The 20,550-nt window shown below is 46.7% G+C and overlaps 1 protein-coding gene across 1 annotated transcript in view; it reads left to right on the top strand.

The window, feature by feature from the left end:
• Positions 1–20,550, top strand: part of ST6GALNAC1 (ST6 N-acetylgalactosaminide alpha-2,6-sialyltransferase 1) — a 206,240-nt gene that overhangs the window by 136,602 nt on the left and 49,088 nt on the right. Inside the window, exons 3-5 of the mRNA XM_088458219.1 lie at positions 2,007–2,175; positions 2,968–3,139; positions 14,101–14,239. Coding sequence (XP_088314345.1) covers positions 2,007–2,175; positions 2,968–3,139; positions 14,101–14,239 — 480 coding nt within the window. The remainder of the gene's footprint in view (positions 1–2,006; positions 2,176–2,967; positions 3,140–14,100; positions 14,240–20,550) is intronic.

Here is a 20,550-nt window from a genome sequence, read left to right as displayed (position 1 = left end):
TAAACTCTAGATTTCCCAGGTACAGGATGAAAAAGTTTGTAGTGCAAGCACTACATGTTTATAATGCTTTGTTTATTGAGGTGTGTGTATAATGACATTGAGGGATAAAAGATTAGAGGAGCTGCTGAGAGGTTTACATCATGTCAGTATATATCAAGGGTGGAAATACAGCAGACAATTAAAAGAGGTTGCCTCCAGGCACCAGCCCTGAAGTAGGCATACTGATCTCTTCCATTGCTCCATGTTCTGCTTTATGCACCCCAGAGCAGAAATAAGGAGGGAGCCCAGGTGGCATATGTTGTGGTCCTCCCTCTCCCATGGCATCCGCCCAGGAGTTCTGTCTATAGGGACAGACCTCCAGCAAGGAAACCACATCAATGTACATAAAAGGGGCAGGGCAGAGGCTGTAGTGTATGGCCCCTCCCCCATTTGTTGGTTCGTCACCATCACACACATGGGACTTGCTTCCTCTGCTGTTCCTGTGGGAGGAGCAAATTGCAAGAGTGGAAGACCCTGATCAGCAACAGGTTGTGTGTGTACTGGGGTATTTATAGTTAATTGGGGGAGGGTGTGTGTCTGGGTGCTGCTGCCTGGGTGTTGGCAGTGAATGCAGGGTGGTGAGAAATATGATTCTGGGTGCTCCTGGAGTGTTGGAAGTGAATGCAGGGGGGAGGGTGTGTGTCTGGGTGCTGGTCGGGTGTTGGCAGTCAATGCGGGGGAGTGGTGTCTGTCTGGGTGCTACTGGGGTGTTGGCAGTGAATGCAGGGGGGAGGGGTGTGTGTCTGGTTGCTGCTTGGGTTTAGTAGTGCATGTGGTTTAGGGAGAGTGTCTGTGAGTGCTGCTGGAGCTGGGGTGTTGGTAGTGAATGTGAGTGGATTTTCTCGCTTCCGGGCTCCTAGTATGAATTTACGCTCATGGTGTATATGCTTTTGTTTGTAATCCAGTCGGCTTCAAATCAAATGATGTACTGTATTGTCGAACTGTATTGTATTATTTAAGATTTGGCAGCTAATCTCCTCCTTTTTGAGTTGATTGCTGTAGCCTGATTACTTGTCAGTGCATCTGTCTCTGGATGTGGGTTATGATACATTGTGGCGATGTTTCATTTTTTATTTCTGCAATGTAGAAATGTTATACCCTTCTTATTATACACTGTATATAAAGCGATTCATAACAATGCATAAAGTTTAATATTGCAGATAGTGTCACGGTTTTATTTTGGCTTATAATAGAGACCCAAGTTTTATTCTGAGATCCTTTTACAATATTTGCTAAAAGTTTCCATGACTTGTAACACCATCTATGGAATTTGTTGTTCTGTGGATTTGTGTAAGCAGGGTGTCATAGACTTGATTTCTTTGCAAATAATTAACTTTTTTTATTCCATTATTCTGTAGTTTGTACTGCTGGTAGATTACAGTGAGTGTAGGATTAGGCTTTGATAACTTTCTAGTAAATTCCTTATTTTGTATTATGTGTATAAGAGATAATATGGCTCCTTAGAACAGCTTTGAAAGTATCACAAAAATGTGATGCTGTCTATGGCGGGGATTCACTTGTTGCTTCGCTCAGGCGCGAGTGGCGGGGGTGCCCAGATTTCTGCTTGCACCCTCCGGAGTTGGCGAGCAGAAACCCAGGAAAAGTCAGTCTTTTGGGCGAGTGCTATATGAGGACTTTAGATGGGTTTAAACCTTTATGCCTCTAAACCCACTACATTTGGCTGCGACAAACCCGAAAAGTTATGGGCACACACAGCACTCGCGTCCATTGTTTAATCTATTGAATAGCTCCGTTGGGCACCCATTACTCATGGGCGCGCAAAAAACAATTGAATTCGCCCCTATGTGTACTATGTTGTCATCTACATACTTCTGCCAGGTTGATTGGAGGTATTGATGGACAACTTGGACATGGATCAGAGTTTTTTTATTTTTTATTTCCTATGTATTTATAAAATGTGTGCACATGAATGCAAGTGTATTTTACAGTTTGATCTTTTTCACTAGAGTTGCCCCATATCTGTAAAAATCAAGGCCCTCAACTCTTCTTGGCTGAAAGACAAGTTTCTTCCTCAAATCACCATATTCATGGATAATCGGCACTTCAGTAACAAGGAGTGGGAAAGACTGGAACACTTTGCTCCACCATTTGGGTGGATGGAATTAAACTACACAGGTAATTTGGCAATATTGACATCACTATAACTGTCTACAGTCAGTAACACTTAAGGTCATATTCTCCTTACTTGCATTGGACTGTACATTTTCACTCCCCTATACAGTGGTGTGTGTTGCAAAATTCTTTGGAGCAAAGGTGCATACACACGAGTCGATTTTTTTGGACAACTGAACAATAACGACATAGTTATCGTTCAGTCGTTCAAAAAAATTGTTCAGTTTCAGGGCCAAACGATGAACGGCAACTACCAATGCGCACTCCCGTTTGTAGTTGGCGTTCCTCACCCGAACCTCCTGTCCTACCTGACAATAATATCAGGTTGAACATGTTCGGGGATGAGGGAGGGAGCCCAGCACTGAACAAAATCGTTATTGATTTCGTTCAGTGTTGTGCTCAGTGTTAACAATACTGAGCCCACCCCTGCCGGGGACACACAGGACAATTTTCGTTCGGGGAGAAAATCGTCCCGTGTGTACGCACCTTAAGAGAGTAAATTTTGACTACGCAATGCAGTATATAAACATGCAAACTTCAGAAGTAAAAAACCTTATGATATGGGTCAGCTGTTTGAATATAAAACATAAATAACTGGCTCTTACCATAACACTGAAGTTACTAGTGTACAAACAGGAACGTCATACTACGATCACTAATAAGTTCCAGAAACCTCCTTACAATTAGGTTGTTAATATAATACTCTAAGAAAAAAAATCAGAAAATAAATGATTTCTTCGTATGTTGCACCTTATATGCTTCTATTAAATGACATTAACTCTTTCCATTTTTTAGTGGTTCAGGAGGTGGTCTCTGCCCTCCCTCATCTGCCAGATCAACAGCTGCTCCTCTCAAAGAAGTGGGATGAGGTACCCCGCTGCATTAGCTGTGCTGTGGTGGGAAATGGCGGCATTCTCAAAGCATCTCACCTTGGCAAGGAGATTGACGCACATGATTATGTATTCCGGTAACTTCCTAAATTGTAAAATTAACAAATAACCCATATATGTCATTTAAGAAATTTCAAAGTGAGATGTATATGGTTGGCCATGTACCATATAGGACTTTATTTTGTAAAAAGAGTGAAAATAGTTTGAAATATACGACTTGTTTTCCCAGCATATCTCCAAACTATTTTTTCACTATTTAATTCAAAGTTGATGCTGAGACAGACATTGCGCTAAAGGTCTGTCCCGTCGAAGTTCATTGACATCAGCTTCACTTCTGCAAAGTTAGGCCAATCTCCAGTGCTGCAGTGATGCTGCCTCTAGTTCCCGGCCGGAAACCACTCCAGGAACCCTGCCCAGCAACGACAGCAGCCTCCCTCGTCATCCAAACACAGGTTGCTGTGTGCTGGGCTAGGGAGGGAGGTCAGTGCCGGGCAGGTATCCTGGAACGATAGCTAGCCACTGCTCAAGAATCCGACTTACCGCTCCAAACTCATCTGCGTTTGTGAATGGTAATGTCCTTCGCTTGTCTGGAGGGGGGATCTTGGATAATTTCACAGTTATATAAATATTACGACTTCTAAAATGCAGTGCCTCCACTCCAATTGTATTCTTTCTTTGGGATTGTAGCTGCTAGCAAGATCTTCCAGGGGTTGACTTGGGAAACCTGCCCAACTCACTGTTAATGACTGGTGACAAGTCACACACCAGGCAAAAAATGGATAAACTATTGGCAGATCCTATAGGTGGGTACACATTAGATGATAGGGGGGCCCTACTTCATTTTTTTTAAATGATCCCTTTAGGCAGTGTTTAGAGGTAAAAACATACGCAAATCACACTGATCTGTGTATGTTTCTGCCAAACTCACAGCTCAGGGGGTGGTCTATTTGAAACTTCTATTTAGGTCTGAGTTTGCTACAATGACATCCATGATTGTAATAACGATTCTTGGTACATTCCTGAGTTGTATATTTTTCAGTGAAAGTACTTTCGAGTTTGGCCGATGGTGTATTTAATCGTGTTTGCAATCTCATCCGAGTTTTTCAGTGCAAATAGAGAAATCTCCCCCGAGTTTGTCTTTAGTAAATTTGCGAGTTGAAAAAATGGCAAAACACACCCAAGATTGCAATCTCGACCAAACACAATTTTTAGTACATTTACCCCTGTGTCTCCCTACAACAGAGACTGCACACCACAGCTGAGACATAAATCCTACCAGTGCGCGTCACCACTGCTATATGTATTATACACTCCAGATTGTAGCACACACATACTGTATATATGGTGTAGCACACACACATATATATGCATATATGTGTGCTACACCACCAGCATTGACCCCATATGTTCCTGGCTGCACCTGGAGATACTGCATCATGTACCTGCTGCATACAGGCCCTGATTCACGCTCTGAATCAGGGAGGTTTTTTTTTTTTAATTGAGCCGGCCTCCCGGCCGCTCACTAAGCTGTGGGTGACCACCAACAGCTTTTGCGAGCGGCCAGGTGATGGTCGCGACCATCGGGGCTTGCGACGAGACCCTTGTGGTAGGGTCTCCTTCTCGCAAGCCCCAGTGAGCTTCCTGCTCTAAATAGAGCAGGAAGCTCACCACTGACATCACTGCGCAGGGGGCAAACATCGACCCGCTTGCGGGTCTGAATCAGCCCCACTGTTAGCCCCGTCTTATTTTGCACCTGTTTTACACAGGTCGATAAACCAATCCCTGGTTAAGTTTTCTGCCATGCTGAATAACCTCCATCACACACTGGTGACACCTATTAACATCCTAATCTGGGTACACATTAGGCGCCATGTGTACCCAGCCAACCCACGATGCGATGGACGACATATTTTATGGTCGTTTGACACCGCACGATTTGGTGAATGACTGCACGATATGTTGTTCACCAGTCGCATCTAGTAGCATGGGGTCGTTCATCAAATTGACAGATCGAGCATGCATGCATCTCAATCTGTCTATGCGATGAACGACCCCACAGGAGCGCGCAGGGTCCATCATAGTGGGTACACAATAGTCTTAGTGGATGATATGTCGGCCCGATGGAGAAGGGTACAGAACATCTGGCAGCATAAGTATGTGTGAGTGTGGTAGGTGTGAAATAAACGTGTGAATTCTACGGTGTGTGTTTTCTGTCTTTTGTTAACTATTTTTGTTACAGCGGAGCTACGGGTGCTGGCCGCCTGCTGGCACTTGTAGTTCCACATGTGCCAATGACAGGCATGCAGGTTCCACTGTAAAAAACAATAGTTTACATTCTAATGTCACCACTGTTACCCCTGCACCCACCGCCCAGGGGAGCAGGGAAGAGCCCCGGACTTCAGCTTAAACCTGGGGTTCTCAGAAGAGGGGGGACACCTTTATTGGGGGGGGTCCCACCTCCCCTGAGATCCCCGGCTTCTGCTGACCGGCTTGGGGTGAGAATGCTTTGGTAGGGGTGACCTGGTGAAAGGGTTCCCTGGCTGTGGCATTACACCCAGGCTGAAATTGAGCCCTGTGCTTTTTTTCAAATAGGGGGTACCGTACGCAATATTTTCCCTCCTACTTTTAAAACCAGGATTGGACCAGCAGCCCAGTACCGGTTCCTAAAATACGGAACTCTACACATTTTCCCCCCGTATATTTGGAACCTGCACTGGCTGAGGAGCCCGGGGCTGGTTAAGCTTTTTTTTTTTTGGGGGGGGGGGGGGGGGTCCTACGTATTTTTTTATTTTATTTAACCCTTTATTTAACTTTTAGGACAAACAAGCAGCCTTCACAGCCTGCTTGTTCGGGAGTGTTTGGCTGCGGTCAGACACTGAAAACTCAGGTGAGAATACTCGATCATATACACCATCGATAAACATGATCTCAGCTAAACACCATTCTTGGTAAATGTAAATGTTTCAGAAGCCTAAAATCACCCAAGTTTCAGTGATGCAAATCGAGTAATCAGCATCAGCAAAACTCGACCAGACACGATTCTAAGTAAATTTACCCCTTAGGGGCATGTCCTTCACTGTACAGGAATGGAGGAGAGAAAACTCGACCAGACACGATTCCTAGTAAATTTACCCCTTAGGGGCATGTCCTTCACTGTACAGGATGGAGGAGAGAAAACTCGACCAGATACGATTCTAAGTAAATTTACCCCTTAGGGGCACGTCCTTCACTGTACAGGATGGAGGAGAGAAAACTCGACCAGACACGATTCCTAGTAAATTTACCCCTTAGGGGCACGTCCTTTACTGTACAGGATGGAGAGAAAAATACACCGCCTTTGCTTTTGCTCAAGGCTGTGTCTGGTTACATAATAATAGGAACATTCCACATTTTGAACATCTCACCTGTAATCAAAAAAACAGGGTGATATGTAAAACAAAACATAACATAACACATTTCAAATGCATTCCAGTCTGCATATTTATAGAAAGGCATTTAGTATTGTGTGTGTATAGGGGTAGGTAGTAATGTGACAATATGCAGGCACATGCCCTAAACTAGCAAACAGCATATATATGCATGCAGAGAAGGCATATGGAAAAACATTGAATAGAATTAGACATTTGACAGTTTTAGGTGTCAGTACTGGGGATTCAGGATTATCCGGGAGAGACTGAGATACTCGCTCTCTAGTAACTTGAGAGGTCTGAAGCAGGAAAGGACAAATGTAACACGGTCTCATAGGTGGTGTAGCTGATTAGTGTTCGTAGAAAATTGTAATGGTGACTGCAATAATCTATAGGAATTGGCAAGACAGTGCGGACTGGATATGGGAGCCGGAATGAAACACAACTGGGACTGGATTGGTACCAGACTGGAATATAAGTGAGGCCAGATTGGGACCTGTCTGGAGATCAAGTAGAACCTGGCTGGGACCGGACTGGAGCAGAAGCTGGAACCGGATTGGGACCAGACTGTAACACAGATTGGCGCTGGACTAGGACTGGAGTAAAGCACAAGCTGGAACCGAACTGGGACCGGAGTATAGCACAAGTTGGACCCGGATTGGAACAGCAGCAGGAACCATTGCCAGATTAGGACCAGACTGTAGCACAAACTGGAGCTAGATTGGGAACGGACTATAGCACAGACTGGAGACGGGTTGGTACCGGACTATAGAACAGACTGGAGCCGGGTTGGGACTGGAGTATAGCACAGACTGGAGCCAGGTTGGGACCAGACTATAGCACAAACAGGAGCTAGGTTCAGATCGGACTATAGCACAGACTGGAGACGGATTGGGACCGGACTATAGCACAAACTGGAGCTGGACTGGGACTGGAGTATACAAGCTGGAGCCGGATTGAAATAACAGCAGGAACCACTGGTAATCATAGACAGCTAGCCAGGGAGCTGGAGTCAAGGACTTCTTGTAGCATCAAAGCTCAGGCACTGAATGCTTGTCCGGAAAGTATATTTATACCCTAGGTCACGCGGTTATTGGCCAATGCGGTCAGGTGGACATTAGTCTGGCTGCCATTAGGGATTAGCGGTCTGCCAAGAGCGCAGACGCCTGAGACCCTCCAGGCCAAGACTCCTGCCAGAACAAGGCTGCACAGCGCGGACATCAAGGCTAAGGACGATTCCTGACAATAGGAGGCTGGAGTAAAAAGAAATTGCAGCTTGTAGCCATGGCTGGATTAAGGTTTGTGGGGACCCCAGGGCAACTAACGTATGGGGCTTTCTATCAATGCAATTGAACAAAAAAGTATTTACCATAGGCACTGTCAGTCTCACTCTTTAGTCTCACTCACTGATCCAACATGCCATGGAGCCACAGGATTTGCTGCTGCCTGCCACTCACAGAGATTCTGTGACATCCCTCCAGGGTCCTGAATCCCAGTCCCAGCCTCAACACAAAGTCTCATAAGATGATGTTGCAGCTTTCTTCACAGAACAGCCAATCTAACCACCGAGGAGGATGGAACAGAGGCAGAAAAATACTGCACGCCTGCCAGGACCACATGTATGTACTAGTGGCACTGGCCTCCCCAACTAAATAGAACACCTGGACACCTTGTCCGGATCTGGACTCCCCCTGGACATCTATGGCCTGATGCAGAGTTGCCCACAATTTTGGTCAAATTTAAAGGTACAATAGTATTAGATATTAGCAAAAGAGAATAATCATGTAACAATCTGAGCTGGGGCATCAGCAGAGAGAGTAATCAGAGGTCAGGATAATAATAGTAGGCAAAATAATCAAAAGCAAGGTGTCTCAACCAGGAGCACAACTAAAACAAGAGCAATTACAGATTGTCTGAACGTTATAACTGGCCTTCTGTGAATGCCACAGATCAGTATATGATACACTGCTCCTGAATCAGACTCCAGTTATCACAGTGAGAGAAAGCTGCATCAGTGATTAGCTCATGATATTAATTGTCTGAGAGGTAGTGATAGTACTGAGACAATGACCTATCTCTCTGAGGCAATGAAAGCATTCACCTCCTGGTGCCAGGTGTAAAAGTGGGTATACGTTCGGGAAGCCGGTGGACGCAATGCCGACCGCCGGCTTCCCAACTGCTTAATCCCGGCGAGGGTTAAATGACAGGCGTCTACATCTAGATGCTTGTCATATTACTGACGCAGGGAGACCGGCACCCGGCATCCCGATCAAAGGGATGCCGGGCACCGGGTGCGGACAGCCGCGCGGGGGGGGGGAGGGTTAGGTTTAGGGTTCCCGGGGGAGACTTAGGGTTAGGCAACCTCCCGGGAGGTTAGGGTCAGGCCAGGGGAAGGGGGGGTTAGGGTTAGGCACCCCCAGGGGGAGGTTAGGGTTAGGCACCCCCGGGGGACTTAGGTTTAGGCGGCAGGGAAGGGGGGGTTAGGTTTAGGCACAGGGGGGGGAGGTTAGGGCTAGGTACCCTAAAGGAGGGTTAGGGGATAGAATTAGGTTAGCTTATACTTACCTTTAGGACAATCGGGATTTCCTCCTGTGTCGGGCTGCCGCTGCCCATACCATATTCCACTAGCCATTCACTAGCAGACATGAAAATGACTGCACGATTACGACATTGTAATCATGCAGTCATTTGTCAGTCTGTGATGAGCCTGCACTGAACGAGCAGTCGTTCAGTGCAGGCTCATCGATCATCTGCAAACATGCTCAACCTGACGTTATCGTCAGGTTGTCCAGCATGTTTGCACGATGATAGATGTCTAAACGACCAGCGGGCGCGCATCGCTGGTCGTTTTAGACATTTTTGCAAACGATTTGCAAACAATTTGCAAACAATTTATGAACGATTGAACGATTGTTATCGCTCAATTTAATCATCTAGTGGTTGGGCACCTTAAGGATGGGTGTCAGCAGCAGTGCTGAGAGGGGTGGGGGGCAGTCTAGGGCACCAGGTCTGGGCCGTGTGCTGTCTGTGGCAACAAAGAGGCAATGTGCAGTAATTTACACACAGTGCACATGTGTGTCCCTGCGCCCTCCTGCACTCACAACAGAATGTATCTCTCCTCAGAGTATAATACAGGGTGTAGGAAGGCAATGGTAACAACTCTGTGTCAATGGTTATTATGTGCAATATTCATGACTTGTGTTTTTTTGTGCAAGTTCTCCTGAGCTTTTATATGTTTTGGAGACATCTTACTTTACTTTATACAGGATGTAGCAGAATTGTGAAGCGGTAATGACAGGCATCTATGGCCCTCATTCAGAGCCACTCGCTAGCGGCAGTACGCTCGTTCCGAGCGATGTTCGCACATCTGCGCATGCGTACGGATCGTTATACGCATGCGCGAACCAGTCAGTGCGGCCGAAATTCATGTGCTCGCAATATAGCGAATGCCTTCTATTTTGAGTGACAGAATGAGGCGTATGTGGGTGGTAACAGGGGAAGGTGCTTGAAAATGGGGAGTAGAGATCCGAACGCAGGCGTGCTTAAAGGTCAAAACAGGCGTTTTATGGGTGTGCATAATTAATACAGCAGCGTCATTGACCACGTCACTGGGTTATTTTATAGCCAGAACTACTCGCAAGATTGTGGTAGCAAAAACCAACCACAAGAATAGCGAGCAGTTCATACGCTGGTCGATGTACTCGATTAATCTAATAAATAGCGGACATGACGTATGGTGCGTGCGGCCAGGGGGCGTTTTTAACAAATAAACGAGCGTATGTTTTGCTCGCTCATTCAGACTTAGAGGTGTGAACAGACTGCAATTTGCGAACTGATCATTTGAATAGCCACCCCTTGTTTTTGAACGAACGACCGCAAATAGCGAACGGCTCTGAATCAGGCCCTATGTATTTAAGAATTTAATGCAGAGTTCTGTTACTGACTGCATACAATACTTTTTGTAAAAAATACGAGCGCTGTGTATAAAATAATATAAACTGTAGCAACAACATATAGACAGATTAAGCAGTAAACTGTAACAAAAGACAATGGAGACAATCTAGACAGTTGCTGATTGCAGCAATGTTTGTAGCCCTTTTTAGAATAGGTGGGTGCTTCTATGAAACCAGGTGGTGCAGGAAATGTAACCAATAGATTAGAAAGGCTTTTTAACCTACACTGTCCCTGAAACTTTTCTGGTCCTTTCAGTGGCACTGTTGGCATCCACTTCATGCTGATACTCCTGGCCTCTGTGTTCTCCAATGTTTGGGAGCCCGGACTAAGCCGGGTGAAGTCAGCGTGTGGGATACGCAAACCACAGTGCCATTTAGGTCCCGGTGGAGCTGAGAGAGGCTGGATACTGTTGTCCTGGAGTTCACGATCCACAACACTAATTAGCTCCAACAGTACTTTTTCAAGGATCCTGCAGCCTCGAGCCTATTGCCCATCTAACATGTGGCAAAATACAACACCTATAGAGCCTGATGCCCTCTGCGTTCAGGCCTACTGGCCCGCCTAACCATTGCCGTGAACAAAGCTATGGGGCCTAATGCCCCTTAAATCCCCCCAGACCTAATGCCCCCCTCCTGTGCTCCTAGCCTAGCACTTGATGGTGCCCCCGGGCCTTGTGCCCAAACCCTGGTGGTCTAGGGGGATACACAAGTAAAGTACTTGTCTGTCCTGTAGTCTTCAGCTGAACCAGGCCTGGTTCAGCCACTGGGCTGTCCTGCCTCTGAGCCTCCAAGGTCTTACATATGGGTTTGCATATATTCCTGAATGAGGCCCATTGTTATCAGTAAATTCTCAAGTTACACTACTCAGTTTTTACATAATATAATACTTTTATGATGTATCATGTACATAAAACCCTGTCTATGATTGCACAACACCTCCTTTCAATGTACCACCTCTCTAAGCACAAGAAATCATAAGGCAAACTGCAACCCTATCTAAATACAGATGGAACCGTAAGAATGGCTTTTTTTAATAAAAACAAATGCTTAAGACCAACTCTAGATCAGCCACCTTAAGGGCATGTATAGCCACATACTGAAAACACTATAGATAATTAAGATAAATACATTTCAGATAACTAAAGTTTTACTATTAACTAAATCCATACAACAGTACTTTTTCAAGGATCCTGCAGCCTCGAGCCTATTGCCCATCTAACATGTGGCAAAATACAACACCTATAGAGCCTGATGCCCTCTGCGTTCAGGCCTACTGGCCCGCCTAACCATTGCCGTGAACAAAGCTATGGGGCCTAATGCCCCTTAAATCCCCCCAGACCTAATGCCCCCCTCCTGTGCTCCTAGCCTAGCACTTGATGGTGCCCCCGGGCCTTGTGCCCAAACCCTGGTGGTCTAGGGGGATACACAAGTAAAGTACTTGTCTGTCCTGTAGTCTTCAGCTGAACCAGGCCTGGTTCAGCCACTGGGCTGTCCTGCCTCTGAGCCTCCAAGGTCTTACATATGGGTTTGCATATATTCCTGAATGAGGCCCATTGTTATCAGTAAATTCTCAAGTTACACTACTCAGTTTTTACATAATATAATACTTTTATGATGTATCATGTACATAAAACCCTGTCTATGATTGCACAACACCTCCTTTCAATGTACCACCTCTCTAAGCACAAGAAATCATAAGGCAAACTGCAACCATATCTAAATACAGATGGAACCGTAAGAATGGCTTTTTTTAATAAAAACAAATGCTTAAGACCAACTCTAGATCAGCCACCTTAAGGGCATGTATAGCCACATACTGAAAACACTATAGATAATTAAGATAAATACATTTCAGATAACTAAAGTTTTACTATTAACTAAATCCATACAATAGGCTTTAAGGGCCGTATTCAATTTGAGGCGTTAAGTCCGGATCCACGGTAGCTGATGACGTCATTATCGCCTGTTTTGGTTTTACCCCGTATTCAATTTGAAAGACTTTCCGCCTAGGTGGAAAGCCAATGCAATGTTATAGGCGGAAAAGTATCGCCTATGAATGGGAGGCAGTAAAAAGTGCAGAATTGGGGTTTCGAAGTGCAACGTTGCTGGAACCTCCGTGCAGCCTTCAGACAGTCCCCCAAAGGTAAACTGTGTCATAAGTTTTTGAAAAAACACAATTTACTTTGAATTTGGGGTAAAAAAAAAAAATTGAGGGGGACAAAGTTAAAAACTAGCGAACTTGACTCTGGGGGGGTTCCTAAGTATGCCCCAGGTGTTTTTTTTCATTGCAGGTGCTTGCGGCAGGTGGGTTTTTTACAATTTTTTTAAGTCACTTTAGCAAGTTTAAAATATACTGAACCCCATTTTCAAGTACCCCAAATTTGATGGGCATAGTTGCTTTGCCCTAAAAAAAAACTTCTAAATGCTCTTCTGCATTACCTTATTCAAAGCCGCATTTATGCGCCTGCTGCGGCTATTAGAAACCCTGACTTCCTTCAGGAGTTAAAAATGGGGGTACCCTTTGTCACATCCTATGTCTACACATCTTTAGGGTGGTCCCTTGAATATTTCCCGAAAATTCCCGTTTTGTTTAACCTGTAAAAAAACAGGGTAAAAAAAAAAAAAATGACATAAGGCCCCCCCCCAAAAGCCAAACCAGCCCCAGGCTTGCCAGACAGTGGTGGTTTCTAAAAATATGGCGAACAAAATGTGTAGGGTTCCACCATAATTTAGAAACCAACTCCAGGCTGCAGGGACCTATTAAATATAGGGGGAAAAAAAACATGGGGTTCCCCCTATATTTAAAACCAGCACCAGACCCGCCCGACCGGGGTGTAATGCCACAGCCCAGAGACCCAATCACCGGGGCTCCAGGTCCAAAGCATTAGCACCCCAAATTGGTCAGCGCAAGTCGGTGATCTCGGGGGATTCTGGGACCCCCCAAAGAAAGGTCCTCCCCCTCCCGAGCACCACAGGCTTACGCTGAAGCCCGGGACTCTTCCTCATACCCCTGGTTTGGTGGGTAATGGGGGGACCAAATAATGTAAAACTATTGTGTTTTACAGTGGAACTACAAGTGCCAGCATGCCTGCCATTTTGCACTTGTGGAACAACAAGTGCCAGCACCTGTAACTTCACTGTAAAATAAATAGTTAAAAAAAGACAAAACACACACACCGTGACAGTATAACTTTATTACAGACACCTACCCATTCACACATACTTACCTATACCAGATGTGTCTGTCCCCTTGTCCAGTAGAATATCCTTAATGAATGGCTCTGCAAAAAAAATTCATACTCACCTATATCCTGGCGCTGGTCTCCGTAGTAATCCAGGTATTTGGCAAAACAAAAAAAAAACGATTTTACACGACCCACGCAAAAGCTATCAGTATGTGTGTTGCCACACATACTGATAGCTCCCGAATGCCAGCTGACGGGACATGCACGGAGCTGGCACGTCTCCTGAGCCAATCAGCAGCCGCGCTGACTGTAGAGCGGCCACTGATTGGCTCCGGCTACTGACAGTTCCCATGTGGTGTGACTTAAGACAGGCAATCCTTATCAAAGCTGCTTTCCTGTAATTACAGTGCAATTTCAGATATTTCAAGTAAGTTCTATCTTTCAATTAAATTGTACTCACCCCCAATGTCCATCCATTTTTTATTTGTCTTAGTGTCAATGGAGCAGTGATCAAAGGTTTTGAGGAGGATGTAGGAGTGCGAACCTCTTTCTATGGCTTCACTGCTTTCAGCTTGTTGTCCTCCATTTACTTACTTAACAGAAAAGGATTCTCCAACATTCCCCAGGGCAAGGTAACCTTCACCAGTCCATATGTACAAGGGCATCTTTGTAGTCATGCTTTCCACCATTACATAGTGCACTGAGGAAATATGGAATGAAATACAACTGTGAGCACATGCTCTATGAAATAAAAATTAGATACATTAAAACAAATATAGAAACCAGTCACAGAACACATTAATTATACATTTTATTTATTGTACAAAACACAAATGACTTTGGAACAAGAAATTTTTGGATCATCTCAAGATAATATGGAGCCTGAGACAAAATGAAAAAGTTGTCTGCCATTGCACACCAATAATGTAGTGTAGTGTGAGAGTACATTGTTTAGCAATTTTTTCTCTGTTTTTATATATATCTGATATCTCAATAGTTCCTAAAGCCCTATCTGTACATAAAATGTAGAAATAAAGTTATTCCCAATAATTATTCTGCAACACAAAATGACCTTCAGATGAGAGTGGTACCAGATGTTGATGTTCAGAATGTCGACATGGATGGGAGATTGACGTGGCAAATGCTGACATTCACAATGTTGACATTACCAGAATGTCGACAACTCAGCATGTCGACCATGCAATTTCTACTTCAGGGTCCATAGGGTATCCACAGAATACCTTAGGTATAGGTGATGACGTCAGGCACGGACACCACAGAGTTAAATTTTCAGCCTCCCAGGATGCACCAGGGTCCCTCTCCTATACCCCACCCCCAAGCCAAGGCAATTCAGTTTCGTGGGTGTCCGGCCAGAGGTCGGATCACATTCACAGAGGGGGCTGTAATAGCCCCAGAAGATTTCTTCAGAGTGCAGCTGTGGCTGCACAAGATGAGCCTTACAGCATGGACAGTCAGTACTGACGTCCATGCTGTCGCTCCTACTCCCCGCCGGTACCAGAACGACGGTACCGATCCGGGGATGCTGGTAGGTAGCTGGGGTCACAGCTAGCGGTGACCCCGGCTACCTGGACTGTGGCCGGATGTACGGGGGACAAGGTAAGTGGCGGGGTCCCGCGGTGGGCTCCCGCCGGTAACACAGTCCTTTTTGGTCCCCAGGCAGGGGGCTCCCTGGGGACCGGCTGCGCGTGGGGCCAGGTACTGATCCTGCGCCTTCCACTAGACCACCAGGGACAGCGGACCACAGCATGTGCGGTACAGCGCGGCGTCCCAGGGGTTAATAGCAGGCCAGGGGAGAACGCCTTCCCTGTCTCACAGCCGGCATCTCCCCCGCTGCACAGTGCCATTCCACAGTGGTCTGAGCGGGCTGTGTCAGTGCTCCTCCCCCGGGCCTACCTCCTCTCTGCTCCTCGGTGGCCATTTTCTCTCTGCATGTACTGGGGATGGCAAACGCTGCTGGAAGCTGATACAGGTGCCATTGCGGTCCGGGTCCCCCGCATACCTCTCCTTCAATTAAGGTCAGTGTATGCAGCACTGTTTCCTACCAGGCTCTGGTCTGTGTAGTTGATCGCAGTGCTTGTAATGCAGGATGTTATCTTTGCATTGTATGTGACTTAAATGCCAGCGCTGTTTGCCTGTACTTTCATTTCTGACTGTCAGCCATTTTCCTATCCCTGTTCTTCTTGTGCTACAGCCCTTGCGGTGCGGTGTTGCAGGGTGTTTATTACCTCATAGTAAACGTGTTTTTTCTGTGTGGGAAGTCACATACACTCCGTTCACACTCCTCATGTCGGAAAGTGAACGAGGATATCCTCTTCCAGCTATAATGTACTGATAAAATGTGCAGTTAGCGGAGGGATATGTAGACGCTGAGGGTTTATGGAGAACATGTTGTATTATATATCACGCCCCATTTCTGTCACTGTGCCTGCACAAAAAGGGACCGCCCTCGGCTGGCTAAGATGCTTACAGCCCTTTTGGGCAACGCTCCCTGTGTTTCCCCATAGGGGTTATGGCAGCGAGTGGTGGTCTCATCACATGCAGGGGTCCCTGGGCAGTTGATGGTACCCCAGTGTATCCTGTTTTTCGCCCCCCAGGTCTCGCAGGAGCCTGTGTGGGTGAATTTATTGTCCAAATGGTACAGCACCTGATGGACGTTTTACAGGGGGAGTCACCATTTCGGCCTTCTAAACGGCCTTTCAGGTCTCAGACGGCTAAGGATTATGACGTCTGATGACGGTGACATTATTGACTTTTTCAGACACGAGCCCCTTAGTGCAGAAGAGGCGTAGTCTGGGTCTAAAGGTTATATACCTGGCCTTATACGGGCAGTCCGTCCGGCTTTGGTTATTACATATTCCTCGTGGCTAAATCCAAATATGCCTTCTTTAAGGATAGGGGTGTTGCCACTGTAATTCCTCTATCTGGTCAGGTGGATCATTTAGAGGAGGCGTGGAAAATCCGGGTGAGCGGTTCCAGCCTCAAAAACGGTTGACCTTTTGCATACCCCTTTGCGGATAATTACTTTTCCGAATGGGAGTTACCTTTACGGGTAGATTCTCATGTTACACGCCTAGTGAGGAGTGCTACGCTGCCCATGCCCTCCAGGTCCTCCTTGAAGGAGGTTACAGATTGCAAGGTGCAAATATATCTAAAATCCAATTATTCCCTTGCTGGAGGGGCGTCCAGGCCGGCTATGGCCGTGTGCTGGGGGGCCAGAGCCATGGAGCGCTGGGTAGGTAACTGGATCTCTGCACACTGACTCTCCAGCAGAGCAGGTGAATAGTGGCAAATTCTCAGAGACTTAGCCACGTTCATAATGAGACAGTCTTACATATAGCCTGCTCCTTTCCAGAATCTCCTCGGCAACAGTAGCGGCTCGCCGCTCCCTGTGGTTGCGCTTTTGGAAAGCGGATGCAGATTCCATTTGGAATGCTTTGCCTTTTACGGGACAGGTTCTGTTTGGCCCTCATCTGGACACAATTGTGGCCCCGCAGGCAGCAGCTACGTCTGCATGTCTGCCATCGACTACAGTCCCATCGGGGTCTGGGGCTTCGTCTTTTCGGCCCTGTAAGGCCAGGGTAAGTCTAAAATACAGCTTTCCAAGACAGTCAGTAGCCAGGAAATCTGCTCAGCCATTAGAACAGGCTTGGAGTACAAGACGTCCTACTCCCAAGTTGGACTATAAGCCTTCAGCCTCATGGGACGGGCCTCCTCTCGGGGGACCCCAGAGTTGGAGGCCGGCTTCTCCAGTTCACCCAGTGCTGGTGTCTGACCACCACGGACACTGGAGTAAGAGAAGTATTTTCTTGAAGGTATGTCCTCTCCTCCCGGTAAAGGCCTCCCAGACGGTTTTTCGTTACAGGTCTTCTGTCAATTCAAGACAAGGCCCTGTAATTTTTGAGGGTGTTACACTCTATGCTCCAGGCAGGAGTTATAGTACCTATTCCGTTGCCCCAAAGGGGAATGGGGTATTACTCCATCCTCTTTCTGGTACAGAAACCCAATGGGTCTTACCAGGACATCCTCAACCTCGAATCCTTCAACAAAATTCTTAAGGGTTCCTCGGTTCAGGAGGGGGACCCTGCATTCCATCAATCAATGGAGTCTGGGAATTTTGTGGTGTCGTTGGATATATTCAGGGTGACTACCTGAATATCCCTATTTTCTTAGCACACCAGTGTTTTCCTAAGGTTTGCAGTGGTCGATAAGCATTTGCAGTTTCTGGCATTGCCCCTTGGTCTGGCCTCCGCGCCTCACGGTTTACCAGGGTCATGGCAGTTATGGCAGCACACCTGCGGATGCAGGGGGTCCACTTGTTACCCTATCTGGGTGACCTCCTGTTGTTACCAGGGTCTCCAGAGATACTTCAGTGCCATCTGCAACGGACAATATCTGTGTTGCTACGTTATGGCTGACTAATAAACTGGAAATGGTCCTCTCTGATTCCTCACAGAGGATGCTCCATATCCCAACATCTGAGGATCTTTGTGATTGAGGAAAAGATCTCTGCATTACAGGCAAAGGTACACAGTTGCCTGTAGAGTCGCCGAGTGTCTATTCACTCGGCAATGTGGTTCCTGGGTTCCAGGGTGTCACTGTTCGACATGGTGGAGAGTACTCAGTTTCACTATGAACCTCTAAAAAAATAAATAAAATTGATCCTCTCTGGATGGGATGGGTTGCCCCATAGGATAAAGTCAATAGTGTTTTCCCCGGAAGTTTGTCTCTCTCTGGCCTGGTGGCTGCGGAAAGCTCACCTAAACAAGGGGCATCCCCCTTTGGGATTGCGGACAGGGTCCTTCTGACGAAGGATGCCAGTATCCGTGGCTGGGAAGCAGTGACGGGTCCACACTTGTTCCAGGGCAGGTGGACACCAGCAGATTATGCGCTTCCCATAAACATCTGAGAACTCTGAGCAGTATTCAAGGTTCTCCAGCATGCAGGACAGGTCCTCCACGGAAATACCGTGCAGGTACAGTCTGACAACGCCATCATGATGGCTTATGTAAACCACCTAGGAGGTTCCTGAAGTCAGGCGACACTAACAGTGGTGTCCCGAATTCTGGCTTGGGTGGAAGGCTATATCCCTGCCATCATCGGCAGTGTTCATTCAGGAATCCTCACATGGAAAGCAGGCTTTCTTAGCTGTCAAGATGTGCATTCAGGGAAATGTCCGCTTCATCCGGAGGTGTTCAATCTTCTGGTGAACAAGTGGAGCCTTTCAGAGATGAGACTCTTCTGGTAGACGTATGTAGGTCCAGTGGACCTTCCAAGTTGTGTACCTTGTCCCTACATTATCCCTCCTTCCTCCAGTTATAGCAGGAAGAAGGCACGCTCCTGCTGATAGCTCCAGCATTGGCCAAACAGCACTATTACTCAGATCTTCGGAGCCTCTCAGTTAACACTCCGAAGCTGTTGCCTCTACGCCCGGACCTGTTGTTTCAGGATCCTGGCTGATACCCAGACCTGGGTTGTCTGTCCTTGACGGTGTGGTGGTGGAGACTGCACTCTTAAGGTCTAGGGGTTTTCCAGCTCTATAGTTAACAGGGGCTCTGTCCATGCTAAGAGCTCGGAAGCTTTTATCTGCAAGAATTTACCATCAGGTATGGCATACTTTTATTCAGTTGTGTCGCCCTAGAGGCTATACTCCTCGGGTATTCCGGATATCCAGAGTGTTGGCTTTCCTACAGGTGGGCTTAGATAACGGTCTTCGCCTTGCTTACCTGAGGGTGCAGGTTTCTGCCCTGTTAGTATGGTTTCATTGTAGGATTGCTACTCTTCCTGAGGTCCGCACCTTTGTGCAAGGTGTACATTATATTCAGCATCCTTTTGTTCCACAGGTGGCTCCTTGGGATTTGGCTGTGGTCCTTAGGGCTCTCCGAGGACCGCCATTTGATCCACTGGGCTCAGTGGATTTCAAATGACTTACGGCTAGGACTGTATTCCTTCTGGCCATTGATTTGGCCAGTAGGATCGCAGAATGGGGGGCTCTGTCATGTAGACCTCCCTTTTTCTCATCTTTCCTAGGAACAGGGCAGTGCTTCGCACTTGCCCTGGTTTTTTACCTACAGTGGTGTCTAGTTTCCTCATGAGGAAATTATAGTACCAGCCTTTACTTCCCCAGTCCTGTCTGCTGGTGTGGCCTCCTTGGATATGGTACGGGCTCTACGAATTTAAGTTGACCGTACCAGTCCATTTAGGAAATCAGACTCTCGGTTTTGTCCTTTCTGGTTTCCATAAAAAGGGTTGGCCTGCCACTACACTAACTTTGGCAGGATGGATTCACAGGTCTTCCTGTTCCATCCTCTATTAAAGCTCTTCCACTAGGTCTGTGGGTCCTTCATGGGCAGCTCGACATGGCGCCTCAGCGGTTCAGCGGTGATTGGCAGCCACGTGGTCATCTGTCCATATTTTTGTAAGGTATTATGCTTTTGATACCTTCGCCTCTCAGGATGCTTCATTCGGGCGGCGGATTCTCCTTACAGCACAGGAGCATCCCCACCCTTAAAGGATATTGCTTTGGGACATCCCAAGGTATCCTGTGGATACCCTATGGACCCTGAATTAGAAAATATGAGATATGGTAAGAACTTACCCTTGTTATCTCTATTTCTACGAAGTCCATAGGGTTCCACAGGACTCCCGCCCTGTCGCACCTGTACTGCAGATGGGCTTTCATCTGGTCACCAGTTTCTCCGTCTCCTTCTGTTGAGAATGTGATTCTTGTGTGTTCCAGACTTTCTTCTCTCTCTTTGTTCTCCTCCTCCAGCCTATGGCTTGTTATGAAACTGAATTGCCTTGGCTTGGGGGTGGGGTATAGGAGAGGGACCATGGTGCATCCTGGGAGGCTGAAAATTTAACTCTGTGGTGTCCGTGCCTGACGTCATCACCTATACCCAAGGTATCCTGTGGAACCCTATGG

Source organism: Taudactylus pleione, unplaced genomic scaffold (genome assembly GCF_031769625.1).
Source record: "Taudactylus pleione unplaced genomic scaffold, aTauple2 ptg000817l, whole genome shotgun sequence".
Taxonomy (NCBI): Eukaryota; Metazoa; Chordata; class Amphibia; order Anura; family Myobatrachidae; genus Taudactylus; species Taudactylus pleione.
This window is presented reverse-complemented; position numbering and strand designations above follow the sequence as displayed.